At 36.5% G+C, this 26,146-nt stretch overlaps 1 protein-coding gene across 1 annotated transcript in view; it reads left to right on the top strand.

Annotated features, from left to right (window-relative positions):
• Positions 1-26,146, top strand: part of Itfg1 (integrin alpha FG-GAP repeat containing 1) — a 157,564-nt gene that overhangs the window by 53,167 nt on the left and 78,251 nt on the right. Inside the window, exons 3-6 of the mRNA XM_008829638.3 lie at positions 1,244-1,305; positions 9,139-9,220; positions 20,539-20,633; positions 23,919-24,091. Of these exons, the coding sequence (XP_008827860.2) occupies positions 1,244-1,305; positions 9,139-9,220; positions 20,539-20,633; positions 23,919-24,091 (412 nt within the window). The remainder of the gene's footprint in view (positions 1-1,243; positions 1,306-9,138; positions 9,221-20,538; positions 20,634-23,918; positions 24,092-26,146) is intronic.

Below are 26,146 nucleotides of genomic sequence, written 5' to 3'. Positions count from 1 at the left end.
GTGTGTGTGTGTGTGTGTGTGTGTGTGTGTGTGTGTGTGACAGCAAAGGTATATGTCATCTCTGTAAAAGACTAATTTTCTGTCTAGAAACAAAATGTCTTTAGTGTGATGCTAGTGAATGCGGAGGTGTGGATATTGATATGTGGACATAAAAATTATTCCACCTGGAATGAGGAATTTGAGTTCAACCATGTAAAAAAGTGAACAAATTAAGTTTCTTGGAATTCTATGAAAATAGTTATTATAATTACATATATTAGCTTCATAGACTTATATAGAACTGTTACACAAAACATAAAATGAAATTATTTTCTAAGCATAATGTGGGTAAAAAGCATTTCTTTAACAATAATCATGATCTCACTCACACCACTTGAATAATTGCCATTTAAGCATAAAAGAATAATGTCACTTAAATATTCCAAGAGTCCCCTCATAGACTTCAAACCTTTAATATTCACTAAGTAAAAATGTTATTGTGAAAACATAATAAGTTGCACTTCTGAAATAGATGTGTATTCACCTGGCCTTCCCATTAATTTGGATATTTCATTTGACTGTCACCCTATTGTTTTACAAAGACATTTTATTAAAATTCATGCACTTTCCAATAAAAATTTCTTTAATATGAATTTATGAAAGCTAATCTGCTACTCAGAAGTAGAAACGTGATTTATTGCTCAGTTAACATGAGTTCTGAAGATTTTGGACATTGAACTGCAGTGATTGAAAATACTGCCTAAGACCTTCCTGAGATATATGAAAAGGTATGGGATTGAGGGTGGAAATGCAAAATGTGATTATGATCAGAATATTTCCTTGCACCTTGGATTTTTAAAAAAGGATTTAAAAGTATGTAATTTTAAAATATAAAACTGGGCATGTACATAAATGATCGAGTACCTGACTGGCATGTGTGAGAACCTAAATTGCATCCCCAGCACTACAAAAAGGCAATGAAAGAGAAATGGTAAAAAATAATTGTCCCTAAAAATAAGGACTGCTTTTGAAAGTCTAATAGCAAATGTACCCTTAAGAAAATACACATTTTTCTTAATTATACTAACTCAAGACATCTCCTTTTTTTAAATTGGATTAAACTTGTTTAAATGGGATCAAACATAGTTTATGTTTAAGTAGAATTGTATTAATAATCATTTTATGTACTTCATTTCTTCCCACTTTTAAATGTACATATCAATGTGACTATACAAACTTACATCTCCACTTTTGTTCCTTGTAGATTTATTCCTCACAACAAAGTCTTCCTCTGATAACTTCCAGTTTCAGATATGGGAAAATTTGGTAAGAAACATTTTCTTGGAAACATTTTTAAGTTATAACTTTCCCTAAAGACTAATAATTTATAAAGTAGCATTAATATAGTCATGCAATTGGTTTCAATAATAAGCAGAAGAGCATTAAGAGCCTTTGGTTGCCTTACTGCATTCAAACTGCTGAATGTTGCTGAGGAAAGTGATTCATTCACCATCAGGTCCTCTGCAGGATTTTAGGCATGACGACCAATTAAACCAATAAACTTGCCCTTATAGGGATTTTAACAGGGCCCCTGCTGAGCTGTCAGCTGTTGAGAGGGGTTACTGTCATTTAACTTGTCAGCTTGGAGATTTATGAAGAAAACCCTTTTTTAAATTAATTTTTTCTCCTCAACTTTAGGCTTGTATAAAAGAAATAAGTAGGGGTGAGAGAAAGATTAGAATAAATGGGGGATAACCAGGATGTGTTATATACATGTCTGAAATCATCAAAGAACAAAATAATTATTTTTTTAAAAGAAGAATTAAGAACTGACACTAAGCTTACTGCCAGGTTCACTAGGATTAAGAATCCTTTCCCCTAGTTTTTTTTTTTTTTTTCATTTGTAAATTGTTAGTAAAACATTCCCAAAACAATCTCATGATTTGATTTGATTTTTACCTTAATATAGAACATATGAAAGATTAATTAATGAAGAATAAACCCCCAGAAATCTCAAAGCTCAATTTTAGGCTGCCGAGGACAGCAGCTGGAGCCACTGGTCAAGTATTCTCCTTACTAGTGGAAATCTGAAATGCTCGTGTTTTGTTTTCTGTGGCAGGATCTCTTGCAGCCTAGGCTGACCTCCAATGTGCTATGTAACAGAGGATGACCTTGAAGTCAGTAAAAACGGGCCACGTCAGTGATGTTTGTTATACACTGGTCAAATATGGAACTTACTTTCTTCGTATGGGAATAGATAACAACAGTCTTGTTTCATAGCATGTTTGAGAAGCAAACACATCTAGTGCTTGACACAGAGTAGGAACCAAGTTTCGGTTTTAGTTCTTTTGATTTTCCACCTATAATTACTCCTGCTTCTCTAATTATTTTTTATTCAATCCAAATTAAAGCAATAACCACTTACAGATTTTGTGGAGATTCTCATAATAAACAGTTCTAACAGATATAAGCACAAATAAGTGTGAAGAGATTGATGGTAAGACAAGATCAGGATTTCTAACTGCTTCTAAATGATGGTGCTTTTATTTTTCTTAATGGGGCAAGAAAAAGTGAGAAAAGTATTAAAATTTAAAAAACTAATTTTATTTAGTGTGCTGTTTTTAGTAATATAATTTTTGTTTCTAATGACAAAAAATGTTATTTTTATGATTGTTAGACACTAAGTCTCACTGCTGGAGAATATTTGTTTGGAGATGGCCTTTCATTCATCCATTAAATCTTGAGCTTAGTGCATAAGAGACCTGTTCAATTGGTTTACATCTGGGGAGGGCCAGCTTCAATGCAGGTAAATAGAATTTGTGTATAAAATTATGAAGTGCATTTTCATAGACAGTCTCTTCTCAGCTTAGACTGGTTTTAGAGATAATCAAATGTAGCAGCTCAATGGGAAAAGCAGTCTTTATGACGAATATAGATTTTTACTTGAGATCTTTTTGCATTCAAGTTTTTTTTTTTAACTTTTACAAAAACTTTATTGAGAATTTCATACATGCATATAAGGTGTTTTGATCAAATCCATGCCCACTCCCTCCCTTCCAACACCTCCCATATCTCCCCATCACTTTTATCTTTTTCTTTATTTTTTTTTATGGGGCTTTTGGGTACATTAACATTCCTCCCCGAAAAGGTAATCCTAAAATCTTTTAAGGATTAGATGAAAGCTCCCAAATAATTTTGACATTTTTGGCCTTTGGAATGGAGTATGTTGCTAAGATGCCCAGGGACATTTTGAGTTTTAGCCAAGAAACTGGCTACTTGTCTTTGGGGTGTTTTTACCCTAACTGCCTAGCCAATTCCTACCTCCTATTCTTATCACACCATCCTCCAAAGGAGTTACCCAAATTGCCAATAGGGAATTAGGACGCAAACTACTCTGGCTTCTTCCATGCTGAACAGGGACGCAGGGTGAGGCAATTGGAGTACCCCTTCAGTGGGTCTATCTAAAAGACTCACAAATTGCATAACTCTTATCTCTAAGGGGAAAAGAAAGTCCTTGACTGGTGAATAGGAGATGTGAAGGAGAAGTAAAGGCAAGAGTACTTAGCATTACAAGTTCTAGACAGGGAACTAGAAAAAAGTCAGAACAGGGCAGTTTTCAAATGTTCATATGAGAGTCCATTGGAATTTCTTGACAAGGGCTTCCAAAAGCATCCCTCTATTGGGTTCCTGCTCATTTTTCTTTTGTCTTCCAAGGCTGGACTCTAGAGTGGTGGATTCAGGATTTGCTTTCAGGTATTTTGATAGCTGTACTCAAGTTTTTTTCTTTAAAGAAAACAAATACATTGCCTTTTGATTAATAGAAATTAAGTTGTTCTTGCAATAAGTGGCAGGATCAGAGAGTAACCATTAAAGCAAAACTATTCAAACACTTGCTAAAGATGGTAAGACAGGTTTGATGTAGATATGAGAATATTGGGCTCAACTACAAATGCAACAAAGAAAACTGAGGGTTTTATAGTAAATAAGAGGGTAAGGGTTAGTGAATTAGAAATTACTAAGAAGGAGGAGACGAATCCTTTGCTCAACTCACCTAACAGGATCTTAGCTCAAGACAGAGCAGAATTATTAGATAACTAGCAATGAGAAGGATTCCAACCAACCTGCCTTAGTGTTGTTTTTTTTTAATTTTATAAGGATAGAGATGAAGCCCAGGTTTGGGCTGAGTAGAAGTCTTAAGAGAGCTTAAGAAAAGTTAATCAAAAAGAGATTCTTGTGATAATACTCATGTTAACACTGAGTACGGCATTAGTATAAATTAAGGTAAATGTATTTGTTCAAAATTAATTCCATTCAATGAAGTTCATTATTCACAACATAGTTGACCCATTGACCCTTTTCAGTGCAAGACTGGTCAAATACTTACAGTAACATGGTAATTGACCAAGAAGAACCAAAAACCTATAAAACCACGTTAACATTAGAACTGCCAGAGCAGCAAAAAAAAAAAAAAAATCTTTTGTAGAGCATTATTTGTGTGCTCAGCTCAGTGGTCAGGTCCAGGGCATCTAGATGTGTAGGCCAGGAGGGGGTCTAAAATTGATGTGTAGGTGACACTGGGTGATATAATAAGAGGTACAAACCTTCTACTACAAAAGACAGAGCAGTTCCTTCTGCCCATCCAAATTACCAGTGAAAGTTTCAGGAAAGGCATTTGAAATGGCTAGTGCAGACAATAAAATTTAGTGAAGTAAGACAGGAAGAGGCATGCAAGAGGTGTACAGAAAATGCCACATTCATTCAGAGAGTAGAAGATTGCTGGTTGGGCCCAGATGAAAAGAATATTGGAAAGTAAGATTAGAAAAGCTAATTTAAGCAAAATTAGTAAAACCTTGACTTCTAAACTAATCTGAGATTTAATAATCTATTGAGAAGCTATCAAATGATTTAGGGTTGAGAGTAAAATGAATAGAGTTTTCATTATTTCAGTTACTGTGGCTCCTCAAATAGGTTGGTGTGGAAAATCTGGAAGTGGTGGAGTAATTTCAGTAGAGTTCACAGTAACCTTGGAAAAAGTTGAATGATTGACAGTAACATACTGGGAATGGACAAGGATGGGTAGGCAGCTGTGAGAAAATAGGTTAACTAGTAACATAATGGTAACTGGCATTTCCTTCTGGTGACCTAGAAAAGATCAAGGAAATACCTAATTTGGGGCTGAAAAAATTATTTAAGAGTCATTTCACAGAACTGGTTAGAAATGTAGAACTAGAACTCAAGAAAGTGTATTAGGAACAGGCCAGAAGAACAGCAAAGCCAATTCTTGGACACCCTTCGTGTCAGAATCAGACACCAATTATGTCCAGACACTATTGCACTTTACTGGAGAGAGCTCTTCTGTGCACTCTAGGTTGTTTAGTGGTATCCTTGACCCCTACCTACTTTCTCCCAGTTGTAACAATCAGAAAGTTTGGGAAAGAGTATGAAATGTTCCCTGAAGATTAAAGTCACCCCATCTGTGAACCACTGCTTTCCACAACAAAGACTGTGATACACAATAGTTATTACATACTGCATCATAATCATTGTGACATGATGAATATGACTGTCTTGACATTAAGTTCTGAAATATTCAGGCCTAAGTGCTGACAGTCTTCTTAGCACTTGTTGGAATTCAAGCAGAAACTTCTTGTCAACAGTGATGAGTTAACTCCTTCAGTGGTAATAATGGTTGTGCTAGCAAAAGTAATACCACCAGTGTTCTTGCTGTTAATAGTAGTTAATGTTAACTAAGAATATACTATGTGATAGGCATATTATTTGGATTATTTGACCAACCTCCAAAAACAAAACTTGGAAAATTCATGTTAAGTGATATTTAGAGAAGAGCTAATATTTTCGGCCTCAAGGCTAGCAGATAGGAACTGAAACTCAAACTAGGAAATCTGCCTGTAAAACCTTAAGTCATTCCATAGTAATCCAAATAGAAACCAAATGGACCCACCCGCCAAAGAAAAAGTCAGGGAAAGGGAAGAGAGGGAAGAGAAGAAGGGAGAAGGGGAGAGGAGGGGAGAGGAGAAGGAGAACAGGACAGAACTGCAGCAGAGCCTCAGGTTGAGACTACAGAGAACAGTAATAGAAGAACTACAGCACACGTGAGGCAGACCAAGGAGTAGATCTGCCATTGTAGAACTACCTCCAGGTGCCTCACACGTTACATTTTGTACAGCATTCTTACCTGTTTGTTTGACCATCTCCAGAACTTAGGCAGTACATGGATCCCAATGAAGAACCAAAACCCTCATTAGGAAGTCGTCATCCCCGAGCTGTCACTTATGAATGAAAAGCAGACTGGAAGCTGTATCATCTGTGCACTTTCCATCAAATTATTCTGCCCTTGTTTTGAGTTCCAAATGAAAATGAGCTTTTATGCCATGTTTCTCTTCATACATTTAGTAAGGATTTAACAGCCTCACCTTTGAAAATAAGTATAGTCCTACCTAGCTTTAAAATGTATTATACAATGTGAGTAATAACAAATATGTAAATAACACTGATCTGAATACAAATTAAGTTATAAGTTTATACTGCCCAGTGAATAAGGTCAGGCAATGATAAGAAATTCTCTTGAAGTATTGTCTTTTCTGCCTTTTATCTCACATGAGGCTAATATGTTGGTTCCATGTCCATTTGTATGTATGTATGTGTGTGTATGTATATATGTGTGTGTGTGTGTGTGTGTGTATTTTCATGTTTATGAGGGTGCACATACACGTGTGTGTGATGTGGAGGTCAGAAGACAACCCCTGTTGTCCCACCTCAGGGGTTGTTCACCTTGTTTGTGAGACAGTCTCTTACTGCCCTGGAGCTCACCAATCTGGCTAGACAGGCTGACTGGCCATTGAGCCCATGGGGCCTTCCCATCCGTTGCCTCCCTGCATTGACATCACAGGCACTTCCTTACTGTTGCACCTGACTTGTTTGCTTGTCTGTTTGTTTGCTAATATGGGTTATGAGACTTAAACTCAGATCTTAATACTTGTGTTCCAACCACTTTACCAGCTAAGTCGTCTTCTAGCCCTGACTTCTTGTTTTAAGAGCTTTTGTTTGTCCTTTCACTTGTTCCCACTCAGCACACAATGCTGTCATGTTCTAGAACACTTTAGCGGAAACCTGGCAACTGTGGAAATGACATCTCCAATATGAGCCTTAGGGGTATCACACTCATATAAAAAGATGTCATAGGAAAAAAAAAAGATGTCATACAAAACTCATTTGAAAAATATATTGCCACTTCAATAATGGCAGAAGACATTTATTTTTTTCTTCCCTTTTTTGGTTGTGTGTGTGTGTGTGTGTGTGTGTGTGTGTGTTGTTTGTATCTGTGTGCACGCCCATGGACATACACATGTGGAGGCCAGGGGTCCACATCAGGTGTCTTCCTCTGTTGACCTCTGCCTTATTTGTGAAGACAGTGTCTCTTACTGAAACTGGAGCTGCCATTTCAACTAGACTGGCTGAGCAGCAAGCTTCAGGGGTCCTCCTGTTTCCGTCCTCCATCCACACACCCCCTAGCATTTGGTTACAGGTCAGGTGTGCACCACCACACCGAGCCGTTATGTGGGTGCTGAGGATCCAAACTCAGGTCTTCATGTTTGTGCAGGAGGTACTTTATAGACGTAGCTCTCTCTCCAGTCCCAGAAACATATTTCTTTTTATGGATAATTGAGTGTTAAAATGGTTGGGAAGTTGCCTATCACAAAACAAACCTTTTTTTATTTTATTTATTATTTTTATTTTGTGTGTATGCGTGTATTGCCTACATGTAGGTAAGTGCACCCGTGTCATGCAATGCCCGCAGAGGTCAGAAGAGGCTGTTGGATCCCCTGGGACTGGAGTTACAGACAGTTGTTAGCTGCCATTGCCATGTGAATGCTGGGATTCGAACCTGGGTCTTCTGCAAGAACAACCAGTGTTCTTAACTGCTGAGCCATCTCTCCAGTCCTCACAAAACAAATCTTGAGGACTCAACTCCTGTTCTCAAGCATGATTCCTCAGTTTTCATTTCCTTGGTACTTTTTTCTTTTCTTTCTTCTTCCTCTCTTTCTTTCTTTCATTTGTTTTGGGTTTTTGGGGTTTTTTTTTTGTTTTTTTTTTTTTTTTTTTGGTCTTTTTGAGACAGGGTTTCCCTGTAGCTCCAGCTGTCCTGGAACTCACTGTGTAGACCAGGCTGGCCTTGAACTCACAGATATCCACCCTGCCTCCTGAGTGCTGGGATTAAAGGCGTGTGCCACCATGCCCAGCTCCTCAGTACTTTTTTCTACAAAAATCAGAAGTAATTTCTTAAGGAACTTGCTTACAGATTTGTAGTATCATCAGAGGAACAAAAGGAACAACTTTACAGTATATAGATAACCCTGCATAAGGCATGTTAGAATCAAAGCCAGGATATAAAACAATGAGATGTCAGTGATAAGAGTGCTTTATAAATCAAAGTTCAATATTTGGGTTCGTTTTCTTATTTTGGAGCTTAAAATTTTAGAAAGGAAGAAAATACTTTTAAATTACTGCATATTGTTTTTGGAAGTCAAGCATAAATTTTGGAAAGAGTAAATCCAAGGGTCCCCTTGGCTCCTCCTTTTCTCTTTACAATAACTGCTCCTGCTTAGGGTATTTGGGGCTGTTTGTAGTCTTTTGTTCTCCTTTTCATTAGCATGAGTTGGTAGTGAACTGGCCTGTAAGATCAATAGAGCTTGCCTTTTATCTGAAGATCTTAAAGTAATATTCTTCTCTTAGAATGTAGAAACACAATATCTTTGCTACTTACCTGTTACTTTCAGCAGCCCTGTCTCCCTGACTTAGATCATGTCTCCCCACTAAGGACTTTGAAGGTAGGAACTAGCTTTTATGCATCTTTATGTTTTCAAATCTTTCCATGGTACTTGAAATTGGAAGCCAGTCCTTATGTCTGAAATTATGGTGGTGATTTGGTAAAAGATACTATACCAGATGGCCAGCAAAAGCTGTCTAGATTCATATTTTTTTCAGTTCACAGTGGTTCCTTTGATAATAAAAGTGGATAGAAGATTGGGATGATTTTAAAGCAAAGAAAAAAAAGGATTAAATTATTTCTCTCCAATTTTACACTTGACAAATGAGTATATCATGATGGTCTAATTCAAAATTTTCTGACTTTAACAGGGTGGAAATTTCTCACTCATTAATACATTTGAAAAACCTAAAAATTTGGTGGTGGTTGGACAGTCGGCATTTGCAGACTTTGGTAAGACTGTTTTTGTCTTTCAGTACCCCCACAATCACAAATTCCAACCTAATCATCTCATTTACCATGGTAGCAAATAACTTCAGTGTTTTCAAAGCTAATATAGATTTAAAAGATGTTTACTACACTACATACATGTGGTCAGTTCCTTAATGTAAATCTTTGACATATCTTTTTTAAATTGTTTGAACTTATTCCTCTACTGAGGCTTTGTTAGGAAATACCAAATAGTAATTATCCTGAGTTTTTCATATACAGACTGAGTATCCCATATCCCAAATGCTTGGGAATAGAAGTGTTTCAGCCTTTGGATTATTTTTTCAGGTTTTTGGAATATTTCTATATAAATAATAAGACTTGGAGATGGAATCCAAATCTAAACACAAAATTCATTTACTTTTATGTAGAGGCTGAAGGTAATTTTGTACATTTTTAGTACACCTACCTTTTTACTATAATCCATCATGTGATGCCAGGTAAGGAATTTTCCACTTGTGGCATCATGTTACCACTCAAGTATTTTCAGATTTTGGAGGTTTCAGGTTTTTGGACTTATAAATAGTCAATCTATATCCAGAATATGAAATAGAGTTAAAAGAATTAACTTGAACTCCTGAAACTTGAATATGAAAGTGATTTTTTAAATTTGTATCTTAATTTCAAGAAGGTTATCATCGGTTAAAATGTCTGGCTTTCCTAAAACTGTATGCAGCTACTCAAGCTCATGTTGGCTAAGAGTTTCTAAAATAAACCAGATATGGTAGTAGGTGCCTTTAATCCCAGCACTAGCACTTGGGAGGCAGAAGCAGTTGGATCGCTATGAGATCAATACCAGCCTGGGATGGTCTACATAGTGAGTTCCAAGCCACCTAAGGGCTATATAGTAAAACCTTGTCTTAAAAAAAAACAAAAACAAACAATAAGAATTTCTAAAACATGAGGCTCTTTTTATCTTCCAGGTTTATTGCTAAAAGGGTCTTTGTGTTGGGTGAGAAAACAGTGTAGCTAACTATCAACTAAGAAATGATGGTCAGTCTACACCCTTTTGCTGTTCTTCCATTATGCCAACAAATATCTCAGCCTGTTCTTTGAAATGTTACCATTCCAACCCTGAGACCCCAGTTTCTTTACTCATGAATGGTGAATGCTGGCAACATCTACCTCACAAATCGATTATGGATATCACAGTGTGAGTAATGCATAGTGTCAGGCTTTTAGAAAGAGTACAAGAAATTTTAAGTGTGAGTCTTTTCACTGAATTATCCTGAGTTATTACTTCAGCTCAGTTCATTAAATCAATTCATTGTTCAGTATTATAGAGATACAGTCCAAGGTACTGAGCATTTCAGCATTAATGTCTTTTTTTTTTTACTGTATTTTAGTTTTTACCACATTGAATATCGGCTTAGTTTTCCATACATTCTGATGTCATTTTTACTTTTTATTGAAAATAGTCAATAATAGAATACATTAATTTCTTTTGAAATCTGTTGATTGATTTGGTTATCTATATTGATTATAGATCCCTTGCATATGTTTCTCTGTGAGGAAAAGTGTGTATATACTATATAATTCTCTATCGCTCCATAGACTCCCTGATCCCCTTAACCCCTGGTTTAGAACCTTAGAGGTCTATGTTTTATGAGTGTCTGCTTTATATCATTAAGTGTTCTGCTTTTAACATAATTATTAGCAGCTTTACTTTTTAAACAGATTAAGTTTTGCTAACCACAAATGTAGGTATTTTTATATTGATGACTTAAGATATGCAAAATATCTGATATTGTTAAAATAAATATATATTTCACCTTTTTAAAAATAGCTTTAGATAGTTTATTAGTGTACTTTTTAATGTATCAGTAAACTTAAATAACCATTCCACAATTCCTTTTTAAAAGACTGTTTTAGTTGCATCGTTCCAAAACAAAAGACTGATAATGATTCCAAAAACACAGGTAGCGTTGGATAATGTTAAAAATATTAACATATCAAAAATGTGTGTTTTTCTGTGGAAAATGAATATGGCTGTGGATCATTTCTACCCTCCATCTTCCAGTCCACCACATTTCTATGAAATCAGCATGACTTTGAAATTTGCCATGTAGTTAGTAAGTAAAAAATCTTATGCTTTTATAAAAGATATATGTTAGAAACTGGGTATTGTGGCACACACATTTAATCCCAGCACTCATTGGACAAGAGGCAGGTGGATTTCTGTGAGATTGAGGCCAGCCTAGTCTACATAGGAAGTTCTAGACCAACTGGGGCTACGGGGAGACCCTCTCTCAAAAAAAAAACAAAGCAAAACAAAAAAGATATATGTTAGAAAAAGAAGCCTGAAAGAAACAAGTGTGTTAAAATAACTATCCACTCACTTAAATTGTATTAAAAAATAAAATTCACAGGGCTGGAGAGGTAGCTCACTGATTAAGAACGCTGGCTGCTCTTGCAGAGGACCTGGTAGGGTTCCCAGCAACCAAGTGGTGGCTAACAACCATCCAGTAACTCCAGTTCCACATATGTGTGATGCAGTTACATGCATGTAGGGCAGGCAAAACACTCATATATGTAAAATAAAAATAAAATTTAAAAATTTGTTTAGTTGACCTTAAAATACCAAAAAAAGGCTAAGTAGAAATATATCAAAATAAATGGGTTATTTCATTTCTGTTTTCCCTTTTTCTCTTACATAGTTAGGTTAGTAGTGAAACAGCAATTTGTAGAATAATCAATAATGATAGGAAAGAAACTAAAGGTTTCCTACCTAGTAAATTTTTTGTTTTTTAAATAGCAAAATAAATGTACTCTGTATGACAGAATAATAAAGGTACTATTGATAAAGATAGGTAAATAAATAAATCGAGATTGCATATTAAGGTACTTTAATACTGTCACATTAGTCATGTGGCTAGAAGACAAAGCTGGGACATTTTATAGCTCTAAGTTGAGGAATAAAATCAAAGTAAGTTGGAAAATCCTCCAAGAGGTGAGAGATTAGAATCTAGATGAGCCCTCCAAGGAAGGTGTAAAGTGAAAGTGGACAGAGGACAGAGGATGGAAGAAGAGCCAAAAGGTAGCCAAGAACATTAACAAATGCGAAAATGTGATGCAGTGGGATCACCAGGAAAGGATTTATACTTCAGTGGGCATCCTTATTTCCTTTCTGTTGCCATGATTAAAAACACTCTCAAAAACCAGCTTGGGGAAGAAAGGGTTTATTTCAGCTCAACGGGGTATAGTCCATCACTAAGGGAAACCAAGGCAGGAATTCGGAGGCAGGAACTGAAGCAGAGACTTCCAAGGAACACTACTTACTGGCTTGGTCCCCTGGCTTGCTCAGCTATGTTTCTTATATAGCCCAGGCCCACCTGCCTAGGGCTGACACTTCCCATAGTGGGCTGGGCCCTCTGACATCAATTAACAGTTAAGAAAATGCCCTATAAACATGAACACAGGTCAGTCCAATAGAGGAAGTTCCTTAGTTGAGGTTCTCTTCCCAGGTTACTCTCGTTTGTTTCAACTTGACAAAAACTAACCAACACAGTGGGGCATTTGTTTCACGGAGGTCACCATTTGTAGAACTCAGCCCTAGAAATCACCCTGTAAGCACAGCTGCTAGGGAAATATGAGGTGAAGTGCTGTGTCCTAGCCTTGTACTTGGAAGATCTGCAACCTGTAAGTGCCTCTATTCATTAGCAGTCACTAAGGAATACGTGTCTTCTGGAAGATGAGTATGTTTTTGGTTTGATCTTAAAGTTTGTTGTTTTTTGGCAGGAGCCCACTGTGTGGCCCTGACTGGCATGGAACTCACTGTAGTCAAGTCTAGCCTAGAACTTCCAGAACCCTCCTACCTCTGCCTTCCAAGTGTTCTGATTACAGGTGTATACCACCATGCTCAGCTCTGGAAGACGTGTTCTGTCTTATTTCATTTCTACTATGACACAGTAGAATTTTGTCTCTCCCTACATAGTCTCAGAACGTCAGGTTACAAAATTTCAAATAAGTCACTCTTTCCTAAATTCTTTTTTTTTAATATTTTTATTTATTATATTTATGTGTATGTGTGTACTGCCTGCATGTAGGTAAGTGTACCCATATCGTGCAGTGCCCACGGAGAACAGAAGAAGCTGTTGATCCCCTGGAATTGAAGTTACAAACAATTGTTAGCTGCCATGTGGCTGCAGGGATTCGAACCGGGTCTTCTGCAAGAACAACCAGTGTTTTTAACCACTGAGCCATCTCTCCAGCCCCTCCTAAATTCTTTAAGACAAAAACTCAATAGAAATAAAGTGTATTTTTTTCTGAAAACTATATTATATAGGACTATATTTAGAGGAAATATATAACTTTTGTATGTATACAATATCAGCTGTAGCATAAAAATTAATGAAAAGATATATAACTGGACTTAGACTATAGCTTAGTAGGTAGGGTGGCTGCCTAGTATGTACAAAGCCCTGGGTTCAGTCCCCAGCACCTCAAAGACCAGGTGCACACCTAAAATGTCAGCACTTGTGAGTGAGAGACAGGAGGATCAGACGTTGAAGGTCATCTCTGGTTATGACTAGGGAGTTTGAGGCCAGCCTGAGCTATATGAGACCCTGTCTCAAAAGGGGGAGGAAAAAAAAGGCTGCATAGCTGAAGGGAAAACAAAACTTATGTAGGGTCTTAACATTTTTAAGCATTGAATTGTTTCAAAACTGATAATGTATAAATTTACATATCCAAATCTGATCGTAACTCTTACATATCAGATTATCTTGAGATCTGAGCCTTTATTCTTTAAGGAAGAGGATCAAGCATGATATTGAAGGCTCAGTGCTGTTATCTTGGTCTCCAGGAGATCCTGTGATGAAGGGGCTAATGAAAACGGAAAGCACTGGAGCATAAAGACGGTGTCATTGGTGGTTAACATCAAACCTGATGCTACTGTGCCTATCATGGTTTATAATTAATTATGCTTCTTAGGAAAGCCCCACAATACGGTTATTTTACGAAGTCTGTATAAGGCTTGGTAAAAATTTCATTGTTAATTACAAAATAACTATGGTAGACCAGAAATGATTAGTTCAAAACAACACTTGCAGCAGTTATTTCCTGGCTTTATTTACAGTTAGGTATTTTAATCATAATCTGACATAATTTTATTTTCTTGTTAGTGCTTGATCAGGAATAATAAATAAGATGAGCCATAGAGAGATTTAGATTTTGTATTTAATCTATATAATTAGTTGAAAGTTCATATTCACACTTACAAAATAATTTTGAAAATCAAATATAATCAATAGACAGGTGCTCATTATATCATAAATGACACTGTGTAGGGAAATGTTCTGGAGGTGGTGTTTTCTGGGTTTGGTCCAATTATGTGACTCATTTAACTTTGCCTTTAATTCCAAACTTTCAAGTTAATAATGTACTTTATTTCTTACAGCTGAAAGTTGGCTGTTCCTTTTAACTAGCCTTATTAGTTTTTGTTATTTTTTTAAAAGCATTTCTGATTTTTAAAATATTTATTTTTATTTTATGTGTATGAGTGCCTGCATGTATGAGTGCACCTGTGTCATGCAAGGGCTTTGGATTCCCCTGGAACTGGAGTTAAGGATGGTTCATATCCGCCATGTGGGTGCTGGGAATCAAACCTGGGCCCTCTCCAAGAGCAGTCTGTGCTCTTAACCATTGAGCCATCTATCCAGCCCGTTTTTGTTATTATTAAACACAGTAATGAACTCCAGTAAAAATAATCAATAAAACAGAAAAATCTTGAAGATCTTAGATACTATCTTTTTAAATTTTTTATTATTTTTTTATGTGTATGAATGTATTCTCTGCATTTGTATATGTGCACCAATGTTGTGCGGTACCCATGGAAGTCAGAAGAGGGCATTGGATTCTCCTGGAACTGGAGTTACAGACAGTTGTTAACTGCCATGTGGGTGCTGGGAATTGAACCTAGGTCTTCTGCAAGAGCAGCCAGTGCTCTTAAGTACTCAGCAATCTCTCCAGAGAGCCCTGATATTATCTTTTAAATGTATTACTGTTATCACTTTTACCATTAGTCATAATTTGTCAAGGAAATTCCAGATATTTTCATAAGTAGAATATGGACAAATTTGATTAAGTGCTGGGTTCAAGGAATCTGAAAATGTAATGCTTTTGTTTTCTTTAAATGAACTGTATGGTATAGGCATCAGTTCTGTTAAATAGTTCAATATATTCTTTAAAATTAATTCCCATTTTTCTTCAATTTAACTTGTTGTTTTGTAATGGAGTATTTCTAGTGTGTACAGATGTTAATATTTTCAAAAATACTTTTTGAGTGTCTGTTATTTGAATTGGATCTATTTTAGATGTTCAACGTACAGCAATGAATGAAGCATGCGCTCGTGAAGTTTAAATTCTATGGAAGGAAAAGAGAACAAAACAAACTAGAAATATTTAGAAAGGAGAGGAAGAGCTTTGAGGCAGTAAAACCAAGTGCCGAAATAGGAAGTTGCTAAGGCTGCTTTAGGGAACAGATTAGAGCTCACATTTGACCAAGACTTCAATGAAATCATAGATTCTAAGGCTAAGTGATCTTACTGTTTAAAAGACAAAAAAGAATACTTTCCCTTGACAAGATCTTATATGGGTTTGTCAGCCATGGTAAGAAATTTGGAAGCTTCCAGATTAGTTGAAAAGGAGCTGCAATGAACCAGGCAAAGACTAGGAATGAGTAGGGCCAGGACAATTACTAAGAATTAGAAAGAAATGATTTTATTTAGGTATATTGCCAGCACTACTGAAGGATTGTGTGAGATCAAAGAATAAAAGAAAAATAAAAAGTGGTTTCTGCTATTTGGCTTAAACAGCTATCTGGATGGCAGTGCCATTCCATGTGCTAGCAAAGACTGGTGTACTATTAAATAGTTCTGCTTTAGACATTTTAAGTTGTCTGTTAGACACCCAAATTAACACAAACAGGAGATACAAGTTCTGAGACATACGGGGTTTAATTACCAGCATAGCCTCTTTTTAAAAGATGGATAGTTGCCGGGCGTGGTGGCACATGCCTTTAATCCCAATGGAGGCAGAGGCAGGCAGATCTCTGTTAGTTTAAGGCCAGCTTGGTCTACGTAGTGAGTTCCAGGACAGCTGGGGCTACAGGGAGACCCTGTCTCAAAAAGACCAAAAAAAAAAAAAAGATGGATAGTCAATGAATAAATGAAAAAGTATATGTCTGGAACATCCTGCCCTACTAACACTATTAATGTCATTTTTCTCAGGCTACATTGGCCTTTTCGATGTTCTTCAAGTAGTCTCTCCCACATGCATTTGCTGTTTTTCATCCCTCTGCATAGAATGCTCTTCCTCCAGATCCTTTTGGCTCTTTCCACCTTCTGGTTTTGCTAAAATGTCTCCATCTCCTAGAGGCCTTCCTTGAAGATGTGACATTTCCATCTGTATCACTTTGACATTTGCAGTGTCATATCTGCCATAGCAAACATTTTTAGTCCCTGAGTTTCTACTTTGTATCAAAGACTTACACAAGGCATTTTTAATGAGTCATGGATGCTAGATGGAGCTCTGATAAATACATGAGTGCTTTTTTATTGGAAATGCTCTCATTGTAATGGTTAGGGTTCATTGTGAACTTGACAAAAATCTAGAATCACCTGTGAGATGGTCTCTGAGCATGCGTTGGGGGATTGTCTTGATTATATTGATGTGGGAATTAACCTGTGTTAATTGTGAGTGGGGATCCTGTACTGTATAAAAGTAGAGAAGGCAAGCTGAGCACTAGCATGCACACATTTGTTGCTCTCTGTTCCCATTATGGATGTGATGGGACTGTTCCTTGAGCCAATGTGACTTCTCTACTTCATGGTCTGTAATCTGGAACTGTGAGCCAAAATCAACCCTTTCTCCCAGGACTGAGTTACTTTTTCCTGGGTTTTTATCACAGCAACAAGAAAAAGAAACTAAGATAGAAATTTATATAAAAATTATGAGTTTTTTATAAAGCTATACCTCTAGGTTATTTCCACAGTCACAAAACTACTACATATTAAACATTTTTTACTGATGCCTGATAATATGGATGTAAAATTATGCTTTTGAGTTTTTATTGAAAAAAATGTATAGAATAATAATATATTTTACATTTTACATTATTATTTTGCAATTTAATGGCTATATTTCTAATATAACACCACTTAATTGACCATTTGTCACTCTGATTAGCAAAATGGATCTCTGATAAGTGGAAGCCATTAAACTACTCTGAGAACTTGGCCGTGCTCATCTCTTCATTACCTGATCTCAGGAGTACTAGAATAGTGATTATTGAAGATACCTTGTCTATTCTTAGACCTAACAGATACCTACATCTAAGAAGATGGTACAGTATATTCCTTCCTGGCAAATTATACCTGAGAGGAATCCTGCTCTCAGTCAGAGCACTGTTGAAGCCTGCCAGATGGGTTATGGAGTGACTATCCTGCCCTATTTTCAAACAAATCTGGATTCTATTTTTATCCTTTTTCTTCTATCTGCAACTGTACATTTTTCATTCTGTATAAATGCTTCATTCATTCATTTGGAAAATCAGAGTTCTGCTGTTTGTGGATGTAGGTAGGTTCATAGACATAACTCCTCTGCTGAGCATTCTACCCGCTGAAGAGCTGATTGTGGGGTATGGTTAGGTGGGTTGGAGGAATGGTGATAGATGGGGTGGACAGATAAAAATGCCCTCCAGAGCATTCTGTTCCTTAGCAGCTTTCAGAAAGCAATCGAGATTTTTAAAAATATTTTATTTGCTATTTTTATTTTTTTATGTGTATGAGTGTGTTGCCTGCATGTATGTGAGTGCTGTGTCATGGAGTGCTGCAGAGGTCAGAAGAGGGCTTCGGATTCTCCTGGAAGCTGCCATGTGGGTGCTGGGAATTATACCCGGGTCCTCTGCAAGAGTAGTCAGTGCTCTTAACTGCTGAGCCATCTCTCCAGCCCCACAATCAAGATTCTTTTTTACATCAATAGCGTTAAAAGAATTACCTAGAATTTAGGATATACAAATGCTCATTATCTTTTATGTTAGTTAACAATGCTTTTTTGGCAAGAACTATTTTATAGGAAGTTTTTATTATATTGGGCATAGTGGTGCATGCTGTAAACCCACCTATATGGGAGGCTGAATCAGGAGGATCACTTGAGACCAAGTTCAAGGCCAACCTAAGCAACACAGAGAAACCCCTATCTATACCAAACCTCTCTGAGGTGACAAATGTTATTTATTCCATTATATAGTTGAGTAATGGGAATTCGGAGAGGTTAAGACACATGCCCAAGGGTTCACGTATCTTGTACTCCCTTCTTCTGTACTAGTTCTTAAGATGTGTGACTGCCCATCCTCACTGATAGAAGAAAAAGGATAAAAAAAGTAGTAGCAGTGAGCTAGCTACTGGTGTATTAGGTTTTACGGGTTTTATACCATATAATAATGTTTTCCTTCTGATTCTTACATCTTTAATGACTTTACTCTTACAGAATTTTAATACTATATTTAATACTGTATTTAATACCATTCTCCAGATTTGTTTGTCTCAAAAATATGAGACATCTAGTTCTAGAAGATAGGTTTGGTTTTGATTGGGAGGGTGGATCAAAAATAAGCAGAAGTGATTCTGTTACCACATTTACTACATGTTGATTTATCTTGGGTAAGAAAGCCTTTTCAATAGATTTTATTATCAAGTATAATAAATTTCCCATTACTGTAAAGTCATTCCACTATTAAGTTTCTGTTACACTTTATAAGGGTCCTAGGAAGAAGTACCTTAATTTCCCTTTAAATTCAGTCAGTTTTTAAGCTATAGCAGCATACTTCTAAATTGTTACTTATCATTTAGGATCAGGATATAACTTTATTCAACTGTAGTCTTTCCCAACCTTCAGTAGTAAGTTTACAAAAATTCTCTGTCCCTACCCAGTTCGTATTTCTCAAATCAGAATATTTTTGAGCTAGGCATAGTGGCACACGTCTTTAATCCTAGCACTCAGAAGGCAGAGGCAGATGGATCTTTGTAAGATCAAGACCAGCCTAATCTACAAAGTGAGATACAGGCCAGCCCAGCTGGGGCTACAAAGAGAGAGATCCAGTCAAAAGAAAAAAAAAAAAAAAGAAACCCGAAGTTTCGACTTTGCAGCATACCAATAATTACTTTTTTCTCTTTTTCTTCTTTGATTTGGGAGTCTACATGTGAGGTATCTGCTAATAATCTGCTGTATGTCAATTCAATATCCTACCTCTCACAGTTCTTGTAGTCTTTTCAAAATAAGCCCATAGTATTAAAGCAGTAGTATAATTTCAGACAATACATGAGAATATGAATTTGTTAGCTCATACATTAACAGGTTCTCAAGGAGGGCTGGAGAGATGGCATAGAGCACTGACTGCTTTTACAGAAGACGCAGGTTCAGTACCCAGCACCCACATTCAGGAACCTCACAATCACCTCTAACTCCAGTTCCAGGGAATCTGACATCTTCTTCTGGCCCTTATGTGTATATACACTCAGGTACATACACATAAAATTTTAAAAAGTAATCTTTGAAAAAAAAATGCCTGCTCATGTTCTCAGTACATTTACGATTTAATTTTGGACCATATTCTTAGTTATGCCAGGCTGCATGTGAGTTGGACACTAGTTTGCTTCTGTATTAGCAAACATTTATTGGTGTTTTTGAGAAGCCAAAGTGCTGAGAGCTCTCTAACTCTTGGGTTGAAATTCATACTGAATAAAAGGTACTTAAAACTCTAAAAGCCCCATAGTTTAAAATAGGCTATACAATAATGTGTTACTGTGCACATACATATGTTTCTCCTATGTAAACAGTAATATTTATGTAAGTAAATCAAAAGCTACCTTTTTAAATATAGGTGATTTGAGAACGGGCATGTTGCTCGGACAGAAGCACTGGCCTGGCATGTGCAATCCCCTAAGTTCAATGCTTAGAACAATCAAAATTGTTATAAGTAAGTAAAAATTTAAAAGAATGGAAAAAAATGATTTTTATACCAGGTATAATTTAAAGCCTGAAATATCTACTTCCTAAGCACAGAAAAGTCTGCAAGTCTTCAAAACAAGACACAGTCTAGATAATAAGTAACAGGGGCCAGAGTGATTTTTTTTTAATCGAGTCACCTTTATTATAAAACCCTGGGTCAAGTTTTTTTATTTATCCCTCTTGATTGAGTCTTTAAACAAATAAGACTTTAATCTACCACACATGAACACTTTTTGTGGCTGTTAATGGACTCTTGAAGTTTCTTTTGGCAGATGGAGATGGACACATGGATCACTTACTGCCAGGCTGTGAAGATAAAAACTGCCAGAAAAGTGCAATATATTTAATGAGGTCCAGAACAAAGCAGGTACATCAGCTTGTTGGATTACTACAGACAGTTTCATGTGCTTGAAAAATATCTTGAAAGTTAGAAAGTATGTTTCAAGAATCAGAACAAAGTGCAAAATTGCATTATTGAATTCTTCCCTTTAAATAAAATACATTTAAATGTTTTAATTCATTCATTGAGATAGAAAACACTAATAATTTTTAGTGACAAAAATTCATCCTAGATCCTGTAATTAAATGAAATGTAGCATTTTAGATGCCAGAAACACTTTAAGCTCACTATTATAAAATGTTATGTGGAAGAACATCCTATTGGGAGCTAATCTTGTTTGAGTGTGTACTTCCATTTCATTTTCTCATGCTGACTTTTTGCCTCTCGCTTATCAGGAAATAATTTAGAGTTCGAGAGTCACCATGGAGGATTAATATGGAAATGAAAGGCTATGACAATAATGAAATTAATTCTCTTTATTTTCTTTGTGGGTGCTGAGATCACTTTTATAGTTTTTATGAATAGGAAGCATCACATTTTGTACTCAGAGACAATAAAACAAATCTTTGTACATTAAGCATTTTAAATCATTTAAGTATTATATTCATTAGTTTTATTATCTTTGACTATTTTTAACGTATATCATCACTGAATTTTTGTATGTTTCATACAAAACATCTTAATCATCTTTGTACCCCCACCCCCATCCATGCCCTGCATAGCCCCCCACACACCTGATTTCATGCATTCCATCATATATATGTTAAGGCCTATCGAGTCAAGTTCGTATACCCAGTAATCCCTCAATGTAAGTTCATCTACTAGAGTCTAGTCAGCCTATCTAGTGTCATTCCCTTAAAGAATATCACCTCTCCCTCACCCAGCAGTACCCAGTTCCCAATAGTTCTTTGCTAAGGGTACGGCCTGCTGCCCTTTTCCCCAGTTCTATGCTGGGTTTTTGTCTGATTGAGTTACGTAGGTCTTGTGCATTCCTGAAACATTTGCTGTAAGCTCATGTGAGCAAAGTCCCAGGAGCCTGTAAAACTGTTTCTGTTTAGTCAGTCATGTACTACTGCCCATGACTCTTACTCTTTGACTATTTTTTAATTGTTTTGAATCATTTAAAACATTAGGTAAAATAATATATCACTGGTTCATACTATAAAGTATACCTAGCAATTACAACCTGTTAAGTGATTTCCCAGGCCTAAGGGACACATCTACAATGCAACCTCTGCACCTAAGCCTCATGGAACACAGAACAGGGATAAAGGGGACACTAATGAATCAGTTCTCAATAATGAAGCTCCCTCATGTAACGGAGGGCCAGGAACACAAAAGATCACAAATGGCCAAAGTGTAAAGAATCTGCTGAATAATGGTCCTTGGACAGGACACCTTTATTAAACTTCATCCACCCAAGGCTTAGGGACCATCATGGAAGAGGGGATGGAAAGATGGTAAGAGCCTGAGAGGAGGTGCAGGACCATATGGAAACAGAGTCCTACAAGCTCCTGGGAACTTGCTCATATGAATCTATGGCAGTGGTGTCAGCATACACAAGTCCTATGCATTGAACTGGGAAAATGAACAGCAGACCTCAATCTTATCTGAAGGAATGTTGGCAACTGATTGCTACTAGATGAAGAAGAGCTCAGCTTCTTAAAACAAGGGATTCGATAGGCTGACTAGATTCAGTGGACAGACTTGCACTGGGGAATGGCTGGGGACACTGACAACATAGTGGACCTTAACAGGGATAACAGAGTATATGGGCTCCAGTGGCAGGGGGAGGCTATGGGAGGGTACCAGTGGGGACAGGGGTATAAAGATGATCAAGATTGTTTGAGATGTTCTGTATGAAATGTTTTATAAATTCAGCCTTCCCAAAGCAATTTATTCACTTCCTTACAAATTGCTTAATTCTATGGAAAAAAGAAGAAAATTTTATAGTTATCTCTGAAAAGATTTCACAGTTCTTTTATGATTGTTACAGATGCCACATTAAGTGAAAAATCTTAGAACTTAATTTTTAGTTTTTAGAACTTAATACAATTATCTCAACAAATATACTTTTTACACTGTGGCTTACCCTCATTCATAAACTGTCAACTTCTTAGAAATTTGTGAGAACTTGACATTTTGTGAAATTTCCAATCTTTCTGAAAAATATAACATTTTCTTTCTTCTAATAGCATGTAAAATTATCAAAACATTTATTTTAAAAGCAGATTCATATGATGTAAAGTAATAATTTGTCATTAAAGACTAAAAAATATACAGACCAGATTTTTTTTTTAGAAATGAATTTATACAGGTATCTTTATCATTAAGATTTTTTTTTCTTTTTCTACAGCAAATTATACTTTCTTTTTCAGAAGACTTATAAGATGTTGGAGATATTCTTTATTACTAGGCCCTTTTTAAGAAGCCATTTATATATACTTTTCAGCAATAAAAATGAATCACCTTGTTTATCAGGGGAAAAATACACCTGTAGACATGTTTGACCTCCTGCCATCTAAAGTCAGCTGTGCCTGCTTCACATTGACATCCCCAGGTTACGTGCTAACACCTTAGGGAAGCATCTACTCTTCAGATTATTGACTTTATATGAGTTTAGGAAAAAGTGAAAGTGTATGCAGTCAGAAGAGAAACGCTGTACAGAAGCTCATTTGAAAGGCAGCCTCTGTCCTCTTCATTGTAGTCAGTTTGAAAATAGGAGGTTTACTGGTGTCAGAGCTCATTCCCCTTGTCTAAACAACACCTCTCTGGTGAGGACAGATCTTTTCAGGGCTGGGGATGTTTGGAAAGCCTCATCATCTGCATGGCTTGACAGTGAGGGCTAGTCAGTTTTATTTAGAAGAGGCACAGCGCCAGAATAAAGTACTGTGTGCTTTCTTCCCAAGCTGATCCTCCTAAAAGGATACTGTATTAGGTAACACTACACTTTGCTCTAGGTCTTTCAAATAGTCACCTAAGAGTTCTTATATTTTCACTTGGCTTATATTTTAAATTGAACAATCCTAGCTGACTGTTAACATCAAAACATTCCTAAGGCTCCATGCATGTGGTGAGAAATCTTCTATGGCTCTGTGTGCGTTCAAACCATAGTGACTACTGACCAATCCTAAGGAAGACTACTCTTTCCCCAGAGTCTCTGTCACCTATCCATCAAAATAAATTATAATACCCTACCATTTACGGAGCTGCAGAAATGAAATGATGGATTTTAATGGGTCATTTCTTTTGCAAATGATGAATATTTTCCTGAAGTAACTATGATCTTATCTTTTTTCTCCTTATCCTTAGTGGGTTCCTGTCCTACAAGATTTTAGTAACAAGGGTACACTCTGGGGCTTTGTGCCATTTTTACATGAAGAGCAACCAACGGAAATACCCATTCCCATCACCCTTCATATTGGAGATTACAACATGGATGGCTATCCAGATGCTCTTGCTGTACTGAAGAATACATCTGGAAGGTATGGAAAATACACTGCATGACAGACTCATGAGATGTCCTCACTGCAGCTATCTGTAAGTGACTAGCACTGACTGTGGTACAGTCCTCCAAGGAAGAATATGTTGATTTCAACTCAGTTTCCTGTGTGACCCCTGCACTCATCCCATGATTTAGAAATCTGTTCTTTTTCACAGTTTCATTTTCTTTAGAACAAAAATGAATGTATAATGTAAAGTGAAAAGTTATTTTTTATTCAACAAAGCTTGATTTTTTTTTTTAAGGAAGTCCGTTTTTTTTTCTTTTTTCTAAAGAATGGCAGTACATTTTGAAACTGAAGACTGGGATACTTGAGAACTAACCCTAGACTTTAATTTCAGCCCAGTACTATCTGTGTGACCTTGGACAGATCTCCTAAACATCAGCTGTGAAATCAGAGTAATAATTGTACATCAGCATAAATGAAGTAAAAGTAAATGAGCCATTTAGTAAGACAGTCTGCAATATCAGTGTCATTTCAAATAAATACTACCTCATGATTTCTTGTTTTCTAATGCATTAGAAATTCTAATGTGGTTATTAATATAATTTTTGTATATATATGGTCCATACATAGGCTTATTACCAGTGATTTTCTTTCTAATTTTGTGGTCACTTTTTTCTTTTGAAAAACTCAAGTAGATAAGCTAATTCAGTAAAACTCATGATGAGCCAAATCTTGGCACATTCCATCAATATGATTACCCTAAGTTTTAATTTCTTGTTTTATTTATCTTACAACTAGTTTATTCCTTGAGCATTATTATTCTTTCCTGCCTCCTGTACTTTTTATCCAATTTCTATAGAAGCATTTGCCATTAGTGAGTGCCTCCGAAGTATTTTTAGAAAATTATGGGTAATCTATACTATGCCTAAGTACCTCATTTGAGGTTAGAATGACTCTTGAGTTGTTTACAGACTTTTTCAAGCATAGTTATCATTGCTATGTTACATGTTTGTATGCACTGTAGTCTGTGTATATGACAGAAACAAGCTAATTAAGCATGAGTATTACTCCTTTTAAAAATGTAGTGGCTAGTGGTGCACCTATGTATTTCAGCTACTTGGAAGGCTCTTAGTACATCCTGTAGGATGGCAATTCCAGGGTAACCTAGATCATGTAACAAGACCTGTTGAAAAGTATAAAAAAACAAAAGTGGCAAAAAATGTAAAATTGCTTATTTTGGACATTATCTGTGCTCATAAAATTAACAGATTACATCTTAAATTCATTCAAGCCTGGTTTCTCGTCCTTAGAAGAGCATCCAAATAATTTTTATTTTTCTCTTTAAAAGTTCTTTGTCAAATTTTCTCTTTTGAACCTACAAATATTTAACTTTCGTTCTTTAAATTTTTGGTAATAATGATGGTATCCATAGCTGATTGGCAGCTACACACACTGTGAATTTACAGCAAGAAACCATAACTACCAAAGGCAGTCATGGGGTTTTGTTTTTATTGTCCAGTCATGGTGGTACACACCTATAACCTCATTAACTCAGAAGGCTGAGGCAGATGGCTCTTGAGTCCAAAGCTAATTACACTTTATAGGGAGATACTGTCTCTAAAAACAAAAACAAGGATGTGAGGGCGATCTGGCTGTGACATCTGTCACCCCATTGATCGCCAGGGTTGATTCGGCTGATCTGGCTGGCTAGGAGGGTGTCCCCTTCCTCCCTCAACGTTCCCCGTGCAGCCCTCCCGAAGCTGTGCGTTCAGTCAAAGAGGACGAAGAGGACGACCTTCCCCGATAGAGGAGGACCAGTCTTTGGTCAAGGGTATACAAGTAGCTGCGCTCCCCTGCTAGAACCTCCAAACAAGCTCTCGAGGTCCATTTGTAGGAGAACATAGGGTAGTCAAGTTTCCAAGACTCCAGACACATCCAAATGAGGCACTGCACGTGGTAGTCTGCCTTTCTTTAAAAAAAAAACAAAACAAGCAATAAAGTCTGGATAGTTTTATAAAAGCAACTATTCGGAACCCAGAGTTTAGTTTTTCTTCTATTCTTTTAGTGTGGGAGAGACTTGGTGGATAAATT

The sequence above is a fragment of the Nannospalax galili genome, unplaced genomic scaffold, assembly GCF_000622305.1.
Source record: "Nannospalax galili isolate Female #2095 unplaced genomic scaffold, S.galili_v1.0 scaffold894, whole genome shotgun sequence".
Taxonomy (NCBI): Eukaryota; Metazoa; Chordata; class Mammalia; order Rodentia; family Spalacidae; genus Nannospalax; species Nannospalax galili.
This window is presented reverse-complemented; position numbering and strand designations above follow the sequence as displayed.